Here is a 19,331-nt window from a genome sequence, read left to right on the forward strand (position 1 = left end):
TGGACTACACTCTCTAAAACAGAGGCTGTAGAAGAAGCGCAAATGAAATCTGAAAAGCTTTCTGAACAGACTGCCCAGTAAAGAAAATGGAAGAAGGAGCCAAGAGGGATGGAGATGAGGCAGATTAAAGCCAGACACTGCTGAAAGGAGGGGGAAATTGTTCCTTCTGCAGTGCATCCTGTTCCAGATTCTGCAGCAGAGTCCAGGTTTCTGCACATAAGTTCCTCATACCTGGCCTGTACAGTGTTAGCTGTTGGGAGTATGAAGTAATCTTATTACAAAAATGTTTGGGGAATTGTGAACAAATGGAATTGCTCTCTTCATTGGCTATTCCAGGCTCAAGTCAATATAGAATAAATTACTCTTACAGTAAGAGCAAGAACAGCAGGATTGTTGTTCCCTTCTCCTGAGCCTGAGGGGCACAAAGAACTACCAAAGGAAAAAAAAAGGTGAGAGCTGCTGCATTCCACAAATCCATTTTCCAAATCATCTGTATCCTCCTCTGCTCTGTGTGTGGTGGTGCTGTCTTTGGGATTTCAACAAATGCAATTCTTATTTAAGAATTAAACAGAAATAAACAATAGCACCAAGACTTTCCTGTAAACATCCATCACTGGAATTTATTTTCAGCTATTCAAAAGATAAGACTTTGCAGAATCTTTTTTGTTTAATGGCCAGTTTGGGGAACTGGAAGACAACAACATGATGGGGTCTATGTCAAAGGAAGGTGACAGTTGCTTTCCTTGGAAAGAATGTAGTGTGACTGTACAGTTTAAAAATAGGTATGTAACTTTTAATACACAATTTAAAACGATGTAATTTCTATTTTTAACCCATCTAACTATATATAGAGATAGTAGAGATATATATAAATACACTCCCACATATATATATATATATAATTGCATAACAACATGACACAGAGAAGCAAGGTCAATTAAAACCTGCAACTGAAACCTCAATCTCAGCACTCTGCAGCACCAGAACTATTTGTGTTATGAAGACTGGGAAGCAATATGCTTGTTTGAAAATCCATAACAACATGATGACAAACTGAAGTAAAAATAGTAACAAACTGCATTTGAGGGGACTAAGTCAACAACATTTAACTTTATAATAAAGCTAAATATGGTTTTATCCCCCAAGATATCTGGCTGGGTCCATTAACAGTTGATGCCTACATAATTCCACTGTAATACACCATACAACTTGAAAGTTCATAAAGTAAGCAAATTCTATACATTCAGATCATAATATCCCAGAAATATTTATGATCCCTTTAAGGTACAGAACACTGAGATAGATCACAGTTTAATGAGGACACTCTTGTAAGAATATTAACAGCAGCTGTACTGAATCAAAAGAGAAGCATGATGTACTGCATGTGGTCATTGTAGCCCATGGGAGATACCCAGAAGAAAAAGAAGAAAAAAGAAGATGTTATAGCAAAAATATTTCTCATATTACAGTGCTTTGTGGCTCTGTATACTGGACTATCTAAATTGTTTTTAGAAAGTCTTTAGTCCCTATTTTTACATTTGTCCTCTGCCAGTATAATGTAGTGAGTCTCCCTATTCAAGTATTCCACATTTGAAAAAAATCTGCCATGTGTTTTAATCTGCAGCCTAAAACTCTTTCAGAGCATCAATTTTTTGTGTCATGAGAAATTGAAAGAACTCAGGCTATTAACAACTACTTCTTCAATCTCTCAATCTTCTTGCTTTCTTTGCTACAGTTAACATTTGAATTGACTAGCTTTAACTTGTTTTCTGTTGATCCATAACCTTTACCCAAGTATTTACTACATTCACACACTTTAGCAAATGTAAGATTTCTTTTTATTAACAATTTCTCTAGATTTTATCTTCATTTCCTTAAGAGGTTGAAATTTTTTCCTTGCCCATATTTGTCATCAAGAACTAGACTTTTAAACTGTAATGAGTTTTGATAATTTTTTTAAACATAAACTCCAAAGTAAGGAAAAGGCAAAGCATTCGCTTCACAAATATGGTTCTCAAACTGAACTTTTAAATACATTCTCCAGTGCTTTGTGGATTAGTTATTCAAGCTACTTAGAGTGAAGCTCTTAATTGGACCCTGAGTGATGCACAAAATGTGCTCTAAAGAGTTCTGAAAAATACTCTGAAGCAATGATCATAATGCACTCAGTATCCTTGCAGAAACAATAGAAACTAAACCAAAACACAATCCTTTTGCAATTAAAATTAAAAGCAGACAAAAAAAAACCCTCAAGGATATGCAAAAAAATACTCTTGAGTTTTGGAGACACATTGAACCTCTTAAATGCACTATGGAAGGTCCAAAGCAAATGCACACACCCCACCACAAACAACTGACACCAGAAAGGGCTAAAAGAAGCCACAATAGTGGAACTGCAGGATAAAAGGGGATTCTTAAAGGAATTAATGTACTTTAAACTGAAAAAAAAAATAAATAAAATCTTTCCTTCCTTCCCTCACCACACACCCCACAGGGCTTGGCTTCCTACAACTATTCTTATGAATGTTTAGAGATTGTTTGAGAGGTCCTGCTCAACTGTATTTAGAGAATGAAGGCTTTATAGAAGCTCCTAACTTTAAACTTAGAAATAAATTGAAGTTATAACAAACTAATTTAACTGGATATTAAAATCTAGAGGAATAAATACTCCAAAGGATGGACTTTTCTCCAGCAGTGAGACTGCTCTTTATAATCCTGCAAAACTGCAATAGAAGACATAATTTAAAGTTGGTATCTGTATTTAACTCTGTATCTAAATGTATCAAGAGGCACTTATTCTTCCTGTTAGGACTGAGACAATCCCAGTGATAAGACTCTCAGAGGACGTATAAATCAAACTATTAAAAAGCAAACAACATTCAAACAGTAACAACTGGTACAGGGAGCCACGGGGGCTCTCTGTTTTAACTTGCATACTAAAAGCCTTTGAAAAAGAGCCCTTTCTGAATGAGGTGACAAGGACAAGTCTTAAATATGAAACAGGACTCCTTTGATGATGATTTTGTCTAAGCCTTAATTCCTAGAAGCTGTGATAGCCACTCCAGAGCTCTCGTTTCCCTTTTCTTCCTGGAAGCCTGTGCCACCTGCATTAGGGACAGGATGCTGGGCTCAACAGGCACCCAACTGACCCAGCACAATTATAGTCATTTAAATCACTTCAGGGAATTTATTTCAGCCTTTTAGACTGGATTCTATTGCAGCTGTCTACCACTTATCTAAGCAGGTTGCAAGGTAATGCAATGAGACAGATTTCTTCCAGGTCTATGTAACAGGACATTATTCCTGAAATTTTTGCACAAACCTACTGGCCTTTCTACTTTTATCTGCTTCATGAGGATGAGCAGAAATGAAAAAAAAATAAAACTAGATTTACTCTATCTTCCTGTGAATAACTCTGCCTTAAAGGGGAGAAGTGGTTTTGGAACAGAAAGAGCTTCTTAAAAACAATTTCTATGGACTGTTTGGTCAGATTAGATTGTTTTCCTGAGGGCTTATCTCTGAAGAGGTGAGGCTGCTCTCCCAGCTGCTGGCAGAAGTGGCAACAAAGAGAAAACTGAAGGAAGTAGCTCCATTAGGGCTAACACATTCATCCAGTGAAAAAAGCTCTCAAGAGCCAATCCTGCTGTACTTTGTCCAGCAACACCAATCCCTGGTTTGAACAGCTGTCTTTTCCCTACAGAAATAAAGTGATTCAATTCAATACAGACTGGGCTCTGCTCACAGATGCAGCCCCCAGCTGCTCTGGAACCCAGGGAAGGAGACAGCAGCCTTTTCTCTCATCACTCTGGGGCCTGCCCAGCTCTGCCAAAGCAGCAAAGGCTTTAGCATAGCTGAGCTTTACACAAATAATTCAAATTTAAGAATAACCACATCAAATTTTGGAGGTGCCTCTGAAGCTGAGACGCCTGATGACCCTCCTGGCTGCTGCAGGGGAGCAGTGAGGAGCACAGAGGCTGCTCCTTGCTGGACTGTCAGTGACTGACAAATTTGGCCTTTCCATAACCCACAAACAGGCAAAAGTAGCCACAGTAACACAGACCTAAGATGATCAAATGCAAAAACACTGCTGGGTTCACTGACTGAACTTCCAAAAAACTCTGCAACTGCAGATTGTGCTGAGAATGACTTGGGTAAATGTAGGGTAGACCTACTGAGAAACCTATATAAAAGGAGTCAGGATGAAATAGCAACGAAAGAAGCAGCAATGGAGCAGTGTCATTTTGGCATTTTAAAACACACAGATTTACTCTGGTAAAGTAAACACAAATTGTTCTGTAGCTATCTTTTTTTTTTTTTTCTAATACTATGTTTATAAAATAATCCAAGTAACTGAGAAAAGTAAAAAAACCAAAAAAATCTTACATCTTAGATTTCAGACTACATTTAATGTCAAAGTATTAACACATTAAGAAAAAAGTCAAAGACACTGCTTTATCTTTGGAAAGTATTTTTTTTATTAACAAACACGACTTTAATGATGAAACCACACTGAGTTGATATTCCATTTCCCTCAGATTAATGCTATTTACAGCATGCAACTTCTTCCTCTATTCATACACAGAACTATATTTGCATATATAGAACTAACTATATTTGCATAATGAAGCAATTCTCCTTTCAGGCCAATGTAACTGCCAAATCAAACAATGTGCAGATTATAAAGCAGGGACCCCATTGTAATATATTAATAAAGTTTACCTGATTTGAAGGTCCAAAATGATCTGCCTTTTGTCCACATTTTCAGTGTACACTTTTACACCATTTATCCTCAGAGGCTGGAACAAAGAAGTAAAAGTTGGATTCTTCTACGGAAGTATATTAAACTCTAAACTTTGAATTAAAGGTGAATATAGACATATTCATGCCTGAAGTTAAGAACCTACTATAAACATTAAAAGGTGTGAAGAAAGGCTATCACAATTTAGTTCAAACTCTTATTTCAAGGGTAAAAATTACCTCACTGGGGTCCAGTTAACTACAATCCTTCCAGAATTACCCTGGGTATGGACCATTAACTTCAAGATTTACAAAATATTTAATAATCAAGCTTTCTCTCTCCCCTGCATAAACATCTGATTTCCCTGTAGAGGTGTCTAACATTCCCAAAGCATTCTTTTCTGTGTAACTACAACAACAAGCTAAATTTAGCTCACAAAAAACTGCCTTAAGTGGAATTTAGTGAGAATAGATGGAAAAGAATCTGTAATTCCCAAAAAAGTTGTGTCAATGACTCTGTGCTGTCTCTCTAAATCATTGTGTTCACACTCTCCCCCCTCTCCCTCACACAGAATTAACACATATCAATCACACACTCAAGCCTCAAATATTCATCAAACACTAGGCAGGAGAGGATGACTAACAACCTCCCATTTGAGTTTTTTCCTTTCTTGAAAAATTTTCATACTTCTATTTACACCTCTTTTATAATTTCTGTGAAATCAAAATCTCACTGCTGTGTTGGGGCTGTGCAGCTCAACCAAACTCGATCAAGGCTGCAATATAAAGTAAGAATAGCTCTTTGTCATGTCCAAGGTTACTCAATTCAGCTGCAGAACCACACAGAGGTCTGGGAGCTAATCTCAAACATACTTAAAAGAAATGCTTCAGTCTATAATACAAATATATCTAGGGCAGGACAGAGTAAAAGTAAAACCATGTAAAAGGTTTTACAATTTAATAAATAATAAACCAAACAAAAGGTGCAGTAAAGCATAATGAACTTTAACCTACATGAAATAGTCACAAAGAGAGGAAAAACAATTCCCCTCTATCACACCTGAAAATTAATTTTAGGTTTCCTAACATTTGAGGGTGGGGTGTGGGGGTGTTGATTTTTAAATCCCTATTTGAAATTCAATTTATGACAAGCAATAGAAACACAAAAGACAACTTCAAACAAAAGCTGTTAAACTGCATCTCAAAGCAGTAAAGTTCTGGTTAATGCAGGGATGATTAAGTTGTGCTGAAGTTGCTGCAAGCAGAGGGGATCATTCTCAGCTTGCACTGGTCAAACAGGCTCTCCTGCAGGCGTGAGACCCCTTCTTTCATGGGCTGGAACAGAAGACAAATATCTGTATGCCCCTTTAGACTGTGATTTGTGCAGTCCTTGAGAAGCCAAGCCAGCAGCCTTGTCACTCACCCCACACATAACATGATCAGAAGTGCATCTGTGACAAGAGAACTGCACTTGGACCCTCTGCCAAAAGGATAATGGTTCCTGCTCACTTAATGTAAAGCATCACATGAACAATATTAAAATTACACTGCTGTGAGCTCTTCACGTGACCAGGCATTACTACACTGAGTCATCTCCAAATTCCCAGTCAAGTTTCTGAAGCATAGATCCCAGGAAATGCAATAAAGCCTCTGTTAAAAAACCCACACATTTTTATTTTAATGTTACAACAGAAATCAGAATCAGGCTTACGACCAAGTGTCACAGAGAAATATTTCTGTGCAGATTTCAACAGGCTACATGAAAATGTTGTGTAAAAGAGGGTCTCTTAAAAAACCTCACCAGACACTGACCTGATGACCAATATCAATCTTTGTAAAGCTGAAGGTACTGAGGTGGTTGTTTGCTCCTCTCACTGCTGGTTCTATGGTTTCTCGGAAGAGTTTCTCAATGAATTGACAAATAAAAGGCCACATCTGTTTTACAGTCTAAAGAGAAAAAAAGTCTGCATGGAAGTACAGTTCTAAAATACATGAATAAGTTATAAATGTAAAAATCAGAACTTCACTGCATCTGAATTTTCTATCTGAAAATTCTATATTGCTTTTTTTTCTTACTATTTTCTCATTAATTCATGTTCTTCTATGCTCTTTGAATGAAAGATATTTTTTAAAAAGTAAGCTACATAGATTTATGTCTTAGATTATCACACACACAAATCAAAACTGCAAATTTCATTTATTTTTAGATTGTAGGTCAGGAACCTACAGTAACTGGAAAGTATCCCAGACAAGTAGAAAATTAAAGATTGTGTTTACAGCTTCTATGACTTCTATGCAATTATAGCTGTCATTACTGTTATGCCACTTTAAATCATTCATAAAACTCACATTTTCAGGACCATGAAACTAAATTTAATCTTTCTTGTGACTAACTGGATCAACAACCAGAGACTTCAAGTGTATAAAGCATTAAGTTAAAATTACTCTGTTCTCAGATTCTTGCTTCATCTTTTATTTTCATCTCAGCCCTCCCTCCTGCCCCTACCCATTTAGGAGCAATGCTTCTCCTTACCTTGTTGAGCCATTCTGCTCTCTCTGTGTCTGGAAAATGCACCTAAAAACCCAAAACAAACACAAAACAAAAAATTAGTACAAATACAAAACACTTTCTAGTTAATTGTGTCCAGTCATTTATAATACCAGAAAGCTTAGGGATCTCTCTAGACAGTGGACAACATATTGAGCAGTCAACACTCCTGACAAGAGAATTAAAATACAAGCAAATTAAAATACAAACTCATTTATGAACTAAATAAATATATGCTTGGGCTTGTTTCTAGTAGCAATACCTGGAATAAAGTAATGCTGTAACACCATGGATAAACTAAAAAACAAGCACAGCCAACCCAGCTTGTGTCAACCAATATTAACACGACACACATGACTGCCAGAGTCCCGACTGCACTTCTACTTCCTTTCATTCATGCCAAACCTTCTTCAATGGCAATAAATCATGGCTATACATATTTAACCAGTGAAGTTGAAGCTCAGGAATATGGATTTAAGTTCAGCCAAAAGCCCTTTGAAAGACATTTCTAGTGATTTCTTTCTATAAACAACTGCAGAAACCAGTCAGAGTGACAATTTATATACAGGGCAGAAAGTACCCGTGGCAATAGGAAAACATCAATTAAATGCTTGAAGAACAGACACAGTTTTCCAGACATAGGAGAGCACAGGTAGTAGCTTTACCTTTTACAAACACACACACCAGAAAAACCCCAAACAAAAATCCCCTCCAAACAAAAATAAAGCCCTGAATAAGCAGAGCTAACAAGACTTTCCTTAGAAACTCACAGGCTGTAGAACAAGATGCAGATCACACTTCCCAAACACAAAGAGCCTTTGAACACACTAAAAAACTGTGACCTACATATGGTGACTTTTGTGAAGCAGTGTCTCTACTTAACTGAACTGCCAAGTCTTAATCTCTTCATAGCATAACAGATTGCACCACGGCCTCAACAGCAGTTATTTTTATTATGCATATCCCAGATGTGAAGAGTCAGTGAAAGAACTACTCTTTAAACTGTATTTTCAACAAGATGAATTTGAAAGCAAGGCCCATTAATTACTTCTTTCAGTTTTTATTCACTTCTTGCATTAACAATCAGCACTAACATATTCTCCATATACTCAATCTACCCTCAGAGCAGTCCTCAATTTCATCTTATCCCCCAAACTTTTGCTATATAGTTTTTGCTATGCTGCCCATCAGCAGCATAATAAACAGTGTCAGAGTTATCTCTCCAGTCTGTTTATTTTTCAACAATCCCAGGTCAATAACAAAGGTAAGCCCCATGTTTCTACAGATACCTAGAGAATTACAAATACTGCTGTCTTCCACTGTGAAGAAAGGTTCTCAGCATTTTTTTCAAGTATATCACATCTCTCAAAAGCTTTACAAGTGGTGCTAAAGTGTCCAGTGATCTGTTTGACTGAGAAAAGAATCATTTATTTTACTAAAGTTAAAAGAATAGAATTATTAATATCAGATGGAACAATTTGGGAACCATGTAATTTTATTTACTTAGAATTAATTTCCTAGAAAATTATGGTGGGTAGAATGTCATAACACTGTACTTAAGACAGTTGGGGATGGTGTCTGATTTTTGAAAACAAAAAGTACCTAACTTGTTTTTTACTTTTGCAACACAAGCAGTTACAAGTATGTACATGAACTTACAGCTGAACGGAGTTTACGCTCAGTTTTTGTCTTGCAGGGTTCTCATGTTGCTCCCAAAGGCAAAAAAGTTAAAGGAACAGAAAGAATGAACACTGTTAACCCCAACACTAATAAATAATGATATTTCCTTTAAAATATTTGCCTTCTGGATCTGCAAACAGAAAAAATGCCAATTCTCAGTAATGACTTGTGCATGACATTGGATCAACATGTTTCATTGTGATTTAGGAGGAGAGATCAGTGATATTCAGTTTCACAGGGTGAGGGCTGCAGAGCTGTTCCACATAGGGGACACCAAAGTAACCCAAGAGGAAATGCTCAGCAGCCTGCTACACCACTTAGACAAGCACAAGTCCCTGAGGCTGGAAGGGATCTACCCAGTGGTACTGGGGCAGCTGGAAGAAGAGCTCCCAGAGCCACTTCCCCATCATTTACCAGCAGTCCTGACTAACTGGGGAGGTCCCAAGTGACTGGAGGTCAGCAAATGTAACCCCATCCATCCACAAGGGCCTGGGGAACTACAGGCCTGTCACCCTGACCTGGGTGCCAGCAAAGGCCATGGAGCTGATCTCCTGTTATCACAGCATGACTTAGTGGATGAGGGAAAGGCTGTCAGTGTGCTGACCTGGACTTCAGTGAGGCCTGACATGTTTTCCCACAGCATTCTCCTGCAGAAACTGGCTGGTCATGGCTTGGATCAGTGTAAATCAGCTGGGTAAAAATCTGGCTGCATGGCCAGGCCCAGGGAGAGTGGGGGTAATGGAGCTACATCCATGGCTGTAACTCTGGCCAGTCACAAGTGTGTTCCACAGGGCTCAGTGCTGAGGACACTCCTGTTTACTGCCATTATCAATGATCTGTGTGAAGGCATTGACAGCAGCCTCCGTAGATCTGCAGGTGACACCAAGCTGGGCAGGAGTGTTGATCTATTGGAGGATAGGAAGGGTCTGCAGAGGGATCTGGACAGGCTGGACTGATGGACAAAGACCAGAGGTTTGAGGTTCAACAAGGCCAAGTGCTGGGTCCTGCATTGGGGTCACAACAACCCCAGGCAGTGCTACAGGCTGGGGACAGAGTGGCTGGAAAGTGGCCCTGGGGGTGCTGGTTGACAGCAGCTGAACATGAGCCAGGTGTGCCCAGGTGGCCAAGAAAGCCAAAGGCATCCTGGCCTGAATCAGAAATGGTGTGGCCAGCAGGACCAGGGCACTGATTGTCCCCCTGTCCTGGTCACTGGTGAAGCTGCATCTGGAATCTTGTGCTCAGTTTTGGGCCCCTCAATAAAAGAAGGACACTGAGGTACTGGAGCATCCAGAGAAGTGCAATGGAGCTGGAAAAGGGTCTGGAGCACAAGGCTTAGCTGGAGCACTTGATGGAGCTGGGGTTGCTTAGCCTGGAGAAAAGAAAACTCAGAGGAGACCTTCTTGTTCCCTACAATTACCTGAAAGGTTGCTGTAGCCTGATGAGAGTCACTCTCTTCTCCCATGTGAAAAAGAGAGAGGATAAGAGGAAGTAGTCTTAAGTTGCACCAGGGAGGTTTAGAATGCATATTTGAAAAATCTTCTTTCATGGAAAGAGTTTGTTAAGCATTGGAACAGGCTGCCTAAAGAAGTGGTAGATGTATTGCAGCTGTGGCATTTAGGGTCAGAGTTTAGTGGTGGATCTGGCAGTGTCAGATTAATAGTTGGACTTGATGATATTAAAGGTCTTTTCCTAAATTCTATGATTCGACAGGCATTGCAATGAACAGCAACAAAATAAAATAAATAGAAGCAACAATTTAAACACACAGATGAGGAAAGGAAAAGAATATTCATGAAAATACCAAAAGCAAGCCTGTCTGGTCTGAGTAATGCAAGAAATAACAGTTGTCATGTTTACAATTCATTTTTAGTCTTCTGTACAAGTATCCAGTTGACATTCAACAGAAAAGATACACTAGACTTGAGAGAGGCTTCCTGCTCTAAATATAACCTCAGCCCAGATGAAATTAACCTTCCTCCAAAGGGTGAACCAACTTCCCAGACTCAGAGTAAAGACTTCTGAAGGCACAGGCCACATTCCCTGCATCATGCACACAGCTGACAGCAATGAGGAAAAGAGGAAGCATCTCTCTTGCACCTATCAAGCACTCTTCACATTCAGTCCCAGTTTATGCAGAAACACTTGAGATAGGTTGGGAAACAAAAAAGAGGCCACAGATACTCAAACTTACCCATATATGCTAATTTATTAATTTTTTATTTTATCAACTCCACAGTCTTCATTAAAACCTTGCTTAACAGGACACGGCTCTTAATATTTCCACAGATTTAATAATTACTTGTCCTTTGGTGTGCCACACCTTTCATGCTCCTACAGTTACATGAGTTGGCACTAAGCCTGCTCCTCATTTATGTAAGCCTAGTTTACTCCTGCAGTTGCATGTGATAATAGGCAACAAATAATGCAGTACCTTCCATTCCTGTTTCTCATCTCTTTTCCATTCTTGCTTTTCTGCTTGCTCACTCCTATTTTAATATAGTGAGTGAGCAAGTGAGTGTCACTATATAGTGAGTGTCAGTTTGGTGCCTATTCTGACACTCAAAACAGAAAGCAGAGAACCTTTTATTTTCAAGACTCTGAAATTTTCACTCAAGCCAACTTTGAATCAAAAGCTGGGCTTTGCTTCATCTTTAGATGCTCCAAACCCAGGCTGTCTGAAAACAAAGAATTAAAAATTTATCCATCTACTAATCCCATATAGTTTCATCCTGCTATATGAGACTGCAATATTAGTGGCAAAATTACTTTTTGCTTTAAGACTTTTTGACTTCAAATACAATTCTATGCATAGACAACAGGAAAAAGCCTGAGGGATAGAAGTTGATACACTGGATCAGTCAGGACCGACACAAGTACACTGAAGCAACTGCACAAACATTTTTATGGCCAGAAGCAAGAATCAGACTAAGTGATATGCAAAATCTGTTATTCTTGTATAAAAATCTATTGACAAGCATGACAGAAAGAGACAGAAGTCAAGATTTCAGCTAAGACAGTTAACGACTAAAAGCATTTCCCTCTCGGCTTCTGTTGGTAAATTACTCATGCAGGTTTGGCAAGTAGCGTCATTTCAACCACTTGGTGTAGCAATCCTTTATTCAAAGCAAAGTATAACAAGAGAGAACTGATGGAAGAAATGCCCCAATGACCACGTTCAACTCCAAAAACATCATAATATTACATGTTCCAGGAAAGTTCTATTATTAAATGTTATCTTGCAAAATATTTGGAAGTGAGCAAAAGATGCATTTCTGCACATTAAAAAGACACTATCTGGCTTTCTCACACAACTGCTTGTTCTTAGCTCTAAATAACTTTCGTATTTACTTTCTACTTCTGATCTGCACTTTCAAAAACTCAATTCAGAACACAGTATTTTTGGTAATGATCAATAGAATACCAGAAAGACCCCAAGGAATGCATTTCTATTGTCCTGGAAGACAAAAAAAGAAAAAAGGGACAAAAGAAAACCACTTACAATAACAGTAAAACCAGCAGAAACATTTCTTATTATTTTATTTTTCAAACTCTCTTATACTGGCTAAATTGACTCCGTTTTCTGGCCAGACTATCATCTGCATCTTTCCAAGGAAACAAGGCTAGACACAGAATAATAACTATTACACTCAAATGCCATGGACTAAGGATTGGTGGGAAATTCTGAAGAGTCAAATAGCAATCAGCAAATAATATGAAATGAGGTTCAAATTGCAAATAACATTAATGCCTTAAATATATTTTTTCATTCATATAAAGGAAGTTTCACTTATCTACATAAATGGCCCTAAAAGCAAGCATTGACAAGAAATTCAGAGGGAAATACATGACAATACCCCTCTGTAAGTAATGTTGAATTGCTCTCAACACAAGTCACAGATACAAATAATCTACTTTAAAACATAAATTTCATAATAGCTGTTACTATTCACTGATACCCTCATCATAAAACATTTTTCTTTTAAAAATTATCTTTGAAAGTTTTCTCCATCCTTAAAGGTATTTATGACACAACCCTAGTTAAATGTAACATTTATTTGATGATTATGATTAACACATAGGCTCTAAATATTATCTACATAACTCAACCAAAAATCTGAGGACCTACACTGAAAGTACAAAACTACAGGTATTGATCAGAGAGTTTCAAAAACTGAAAACTTAATTTGCTACAAACCAACCACATTTCGTGACTTGTGTATTACAGCAATGGAAGAATGGAAAAAATGGAAGTAATAAAAGCAGATTAGATGTAAAGGAAAAAAACCCCAACAACAATAAATAAAAAGCCCCAAACAAAACCCCACAAATTTTGGGTTTCTTCTATTTTACATTCAAAGATTAAAAGTAAGAATTCAAATGCTCTCAGACACATGTTGTGATTCTTGGGGTGCTCTCCATAGGGCCAGGAGTTGGACTCAACAATCCTGATGAGGCACTTCCACATACTGTAGAATATTCTACATAAAACATAATGCACTATGATAGCTATGTTTAAGAGATACTTATCTGAGTCAGCATTACTTTACTTAAGCTTAGTTCCTTCCCTTTGCATTGATCATTTGTTGTTCCAGATGTAAATCTTAAAGAAACTATATCAGTCACTTAAAGGTCACACAGTATAACCAAGTCTCTTTATATAGTTACAAAGCAGCAAAATATTCTTGAGCACTTTTCCAGCTATTTTACAAATATCTCTTCTCTTAGATGCTGATTTCTTCTGCTTATTTTGGAAAGGTAAAATTGTATATAAAAATCCTCCATCCTCCTCTCTATCAAAAGTACATTTGTCTAGTTTAAATGTAAAAATGTATGAGGGTATCACAGTAAGTTTTCATAGTCTCTTCATACATAATCTGTGGGCAGTGAGAGACCATACCACAGGAGGAGATTCAGGACAGACACCCAAATTAGGTGCTCTAAAACCTTCTGAATGTACAGCATAAGCAGTTATTTAACCATTAAGCCTAAAGCCTGTGGTGTGGCAAAAAACCAAAACACACTAAAATTAAATTTTCCTTTGAATTATAGCTCACAGTTTGTCTAAACTCACTGCACTTGTAACTCAAAAAAGCCAGACAAAGTTACTAAAAGAAGAAGCCCAGCACAGATAGAATAAATCGTGTCATATAGTGATATTCAAGCTCAATTTAACAGCTATTCACTCCAGTGTTTTCCAGTTGGCAAAGCAGGCTGGCCTAAGGACATTTTAGGTAAAACAGAGCTGAGCAGGGCTAATAGCTTAATCTCATGTATTCCAGCCAGCAATCCCCTCTCAGTCTCTGAAGCAACAAGGAGCAGCAATAGGTGAATGATTTGTTCCCTTCCACTTTTGCCCCTTGCCATAGCCTGGAAAGGCTTCTCTTCACAGCCAGGCTGAAGCAAGGACCCCTCCTTTCTGACAGGAGCTGAAGAAGGGGAAACTAGCAGGGAAAGCAGAGCAGCCAGGCTCTGTCACTTCAGTAATTCACCTCTGGGGTTAACTGAGCAATTTTCCAACTTATAGCAATACCAGAAATACCCTGGCTCTCTCCTCTTCTAAGGAAATCCCACAAAATATTTACTGTTGCAGAACTGCAGGATGCAGTAGTTCTGAAAGGAAAGGTTAAATGCTAATAGTGAGGGTTCCTTAGAAATCCTGCAGGCCCTTGTTACTAAACCAACAATCAACTGTTATTCACATTACTTCTGCTAATCTGATTCAGTTTCTGTTTAGCATGCCTTGGGATGGATTTTGTGTTTGCAGTTTTAAATACATTAAAATGACCAGCCTTTGCACAGCAAAATTCATGCTCAGGACCACAAATGTGGTGTGTTTGCAGTTTGAGATTAAGCCAGGACTCTCCAAACAGTTTCCCTGAGAATCATTACAGATGAGCTGCATGTGCCCCATCTTTCAACAGAAACATCTGCAAGCTGCAGAAGCAGACTGAATATACAAAATCAGTTTTGTCAAACACACTATTTATGTCCATAGGACACTTCACAGAATTCCAGTTAGAAAGACCCATATAAATCAATATCAAGTAACCTAAAAGTGTTACGAAATAAGCAGTACAGGTTTTGACAATAATGGTCCATAAACAAACAAATAAAAAAAATGTTTTAAAAACATCAAACATAAGAGAATTAAGGGTAGAGGAAAAAATAAAATGACTCCCCTCCACACAGAGAGTACACACAGAGAGTAAGATATAAAGGAGGTGGGACAGGAGCCTAAAATTTTTGCCATGCCCCTATGGTCATGATAAAACCTCACAGTAAAACAAAAATAATGGAAAAAGTGGAAACATACCTAAATGAAAGAAACAGCTGTAATATCAAGCAAGGTTAAGGACTGCATTTATTTATAAACTGGAACATAAGCCATTTAAGTGCTTGGACAACACATTGGAAAACAAAATAAACCTTTATGAAAGAAGCAATTACATGGCCTTTGAGTCAGATTTGCACCTATAAGACAAGAGTGGCTTTAGAAACACATACTTGGTACCCCATCAAATGTTCCCAAAACACTGTACCAGCACAAACTCTGTCACCCCACGTGAGCTGCCTCTATCAGTTCAAGTCCTGTGAGGTGCCACAGCGAATCACAGACAGCTGTTCAGCACGAGTTTTCCAGGCTGATCTCTGTGTCCCCCCCTACCCTGAGCTATCTGCTTCAGTCTCTGTGAGCAGTAGGGTGGAAAGTAATTTCATCAACAACATAGCAATTAATGACAAAACAAGCTGGTGCTTGGAGAACTTGAAACAAACAGCTTTTCAACACCTCCAGGGTTCAATGGTAACACAGGAAAGCTACTACAATAGAAGTCATACACCTCAAGTAATAAAACTGACATTCTTTATAAGGTATAGAAATTTGTATTTCCTTACAACCTTCCTTGTTACCTCATCCCTTTCTTAAAGGTCTAAAGAAAAGCCTAACATACAGAGTAGTTCAATCCTGGAATAAACAGGCATTTCAGCATCCTGGTATGGCCTGAAGGACATTATTTCTCAATATATATTCATATGTACCATATCTGGGGGACAAGGAAAACAACTAGTAGCATACAGGCTGTGTCTTGGAAAGTCAGGACAAACTTGCATAAACCAGACCTTCCCAAAACACTGCCAAGAGCCACCACTGCCCATACACACACCCACTGGACCTCACTAGAGCCCAGACTCCACAGAGAGATCCCATATCCAACCCTTCTGCTGTGCTAAAATTAAAGCATATCATTAATTCAAACTATAAAATGCCTCTTTTATATTTTACCAATAACCAGAATGTATCTATATTTCTCATTTTAATAATACAAACATGCTACTTTTCTAAGATTATATTTTTAAATATATTATATATAATAAATACATTTACAGGACTGTAATTGAGAGAGTTGTCCCTGTTTTCCTTCTCATTGCAGAATTCATTGGAACAGCATTTAGAAAATCAACAATCCTCCAATTTTTGCTAGCAGCCCATCAAAAGCCTAATCAGCTTATAGTTTTGGCAGCTGAGGATTCAGAATCCATCCTTATGCAGCCCTGCAACACCACCCGAATATTCTCACCTGGATATTCTCCACAATTTCTATGGCAAAAAATGTCCTTGGCAATGCAAAATAATGCTGTATTTGGAAAAGATTAACCCTGCCTAAAAGGAGGCTCCAGAGCTCTGATATGACTGAAAAAGCAGCCCAGAACTAAGTGCTGCAATTCAGAAGTGAAGGATGCTGAGCCATTTCAAGCACAGCAGTTTCATTTTTTTTTATGCACATCTTTCACTTCAAAATCTATTAAATATGCTTCACTCACAGTGGCAGTGTGACTTGTCAAAAGCTGCATTACTTTTCAGCAATTCAACTCACCAATACCAAAACTAGATATAATTTGCCTAAGTGCTGCTATTTTTGCAGAGCTGGAGCAAGCATGCCATAATAGAAAGTTACCCAGAGACCTCCTACTTAGCAGCAGCCTGCTCTAACAAAATCCTCTGGGATAGGCATTAGAAGCAGCTGCTCTGGAAGAATGACAGAACAGAAGTCTGCTAGTAAGGGAACTGGAAAATCCTGCTTCTAGCCTGACACTCAGCCTCTGCAGCCCCAGCTGGAGGCAAGAGCTTCAGCCTAGAAATTAAAAACCAATCATCATTAACTTCCAGAAGCACCCATGTTTAATCACCTCACAAACAACATCAAGCAAAAATCTCCTTCTCCACCAGTAAAGGTTAGAGTTTCCTTCAAATAGGTGGAAGTACATTGGCATGGTTTTCTCTGCTATCTGGGCGCAGAATCTACCCTAAACACAGCACAGGATGTTTGCCAGAGGAACCACATGGGTTTGCTTTGCTCAGCTGTTACCTCTTTATGAAAAAGCTTGAAGCTTTTACTGCACTGCCACAGATTCACCTTCTAGCACAGCCTAATTTCAGAATTATCTTCAAGTTCTCATATATTAGTAATATATAGCATAACTCAGGCTTCAATAGAGAGATTACATCGACTCTGTAGCCAAACTGCTTCATTTTCACTACAGTTTAATATCTTGTAATTTTTCCTGGATTGCCATGCTCACATTTGTTATTCCCTTTCCACCTCCAAAAGGACAAAGGCAAGTTTTCAGGGCTTAGTTTGGAGTGAGGCAGGACAGTAAAAAATAATAATAAAGCAGTAGAAGACAAATGGGGGCATTAGGTTGCAGGAACCTTTTAATGGTTTCCAGTCCTGAGGGACTGACACCCAGAACGTCTGACAGCAGACTGATAACCTGACACAGGAAGAGACATTTTTCACATGTAGCACACCTCTTGAGCACATCTTGAAGTGAGGAAACATAAGAGTTTAGGTTTGACATTTTGACTGTTTACTATGCACATTTACAACAGTTTGTCTATAGCACTTCCTCATTCAGAAGACCAGAAGCCAACATGAACTCCTATGACAACAAGATGCCCTTCTCCAATCTCACCTCTACAGGCATTTACAGCACTAACAATTGTATTTTATAAATGCTGATGTCCAACAGAGGGCCAGGACAAGCACAGTTTAAAAAAAAAATTAGTAGCACAAGGCTCTGTACAAGCAAAATATCAAAAACTGGATTTGTACTGACCAAAGTCTTGCTCTCACACCATGTTACAGAGAAGAGTGCAACCAAGGTTTACAAAATGAAACATTTGATGTTTCATAAGCCTGCATTAGCGCATCTCCAAATTCCCAAAAGCATTGCAATTACTGAAAGCAAAGACCCAGATTTTAAATGTTTAAACTGCTAAAAGGCATAGGATGAACCACAGCTCTCAGGACTCACCAAATTTTACCACTTAAAAAAATCTTGCACAGTACTCTTTTTTTTGACATTATTGACTCTATCCTTGTATTCCCAGGAGTAATTTAATTTCTTCTTCTCCTTCTACAAATAAAGTCTTAATACCTTGAAATTTAAGCTTTCAGTTTTTAAAATAAAATTATTAAAGCATTAGCACAATATTTTCAATTTGTCACATTTCAAAAACATTATCTCTTTTGTACTTTCAAGTCTCTATAACAAATTCCTTTTCAGTTCCCTTAAGAATCCAGGCATGTTCCCACCCCACTGCATGCCAGAGTGTCTTACTCTCTTGACAGTCAACAGAAGACAAATTTTCCTCTCTGGACTGCTAAACATTAGCTTTCCAAACAGCTTATACAACCAGTGTCACAGCACAGCTCACTATTCTTTGAACTGTCTACAGCTGTGAAAAGAAGTGCTGGGCTCTGCACCAATTGCCAGCCAGCCTTGTTGCTGGTATCTACAATAAAACCCTGAAGGTTTCTTCACCTTTTACTCCACTGACCTGCTGCCCGATTCCCTGAGCCTGCAGTCAGCTCTGACCCAGAGACTGATTCCTGCAGCAGGGAGAGCTCATTCCTTCAGCACTCACTGCATTGCACAGTTCATCTCCCTCAGGGAGCCCAAGGTGTTCTGTGAGAGCTAAAATGGGCATCAGCTTTCAGAAATGGCAGGTGTTAAGAAGCAGTGATCACCTCCTGCTAGACTCCTCTTTCTCAGGCAGATTAAATCTTCTTCCCTGACTTTAGCCTGAAACACCTCCATGATGAAGCCCCACCTTCTATTCTTTCTAATGTAATCTATAATTCACAACACATTTGAAACAAATATGTGTGAACTATGACAATATAATTAGCTTTGAATTTTTGGGAATAAGCAAACTGCAAATTTGTATTTGAAAATACAAAAGAGCAAAATGCAGAACTTGTTTTTGGGGTTTTTGGTGGTATCCAAAACAATGCAGCATCATGATGCAAAAATTCAAACCAGGTTAGCCTAGAAGTCCTAAGAAGTTAATCCTAAAAAGTCA

General features: G+C 38.3%; 1 protein-coding gene across 4 annotated transcripts in view; it reads right to left on the reverse strand.

Moving 5' to 3' along the window:
• The window catches only part of ESYT2 (extended synaptotagmin 2), an 80,595-nt gene that overhangs the window by 43,011 nt on the left and 18,253 nt on the right, over positions 1 to 19,331 (reverse strand). For all 4 annotated transcript variants that reach the window (XM_014269782.3, XM_074553322.1, XM_005480409.4 and 1 more), the window contains exons 2-4: positions 7,271 to 7,312; positions 6,550 to 6,684; positions 4,720 to 4,796 (exon numbers count right to left, since the gene is read on the reverse strand). In XM_014269782.3, coding sequence (XP_014125257.2) covers positions 4,720 to 4,796; positions 6,550 to 6,684; positions 7,271 to 7,312 — 254 coding nt within the window. The remainder of the gene's footprint in view (positions 1 to 4,719; positions 4,797 to 6,549; positions 6,685 to 7,270; positions 7,313 to 19,331) is intronic.

This window comes from Zonotrichia albicollis, chromosome 1 (genome assembly GCF_047830755.1).
Source record: "Zonotrichia albicollis isolate bZonAlb1 chromosome 1, bZonAlb1.hap1, whole genome shotgun sequence".
Classification (NCBI taxonomy): domain Eukaryota; kingdom Metazoa; phylum Chordata; class Aves; order Passeriformes; family Passerellidae; genus Zonotrichia; species Zonotrichia albicollis.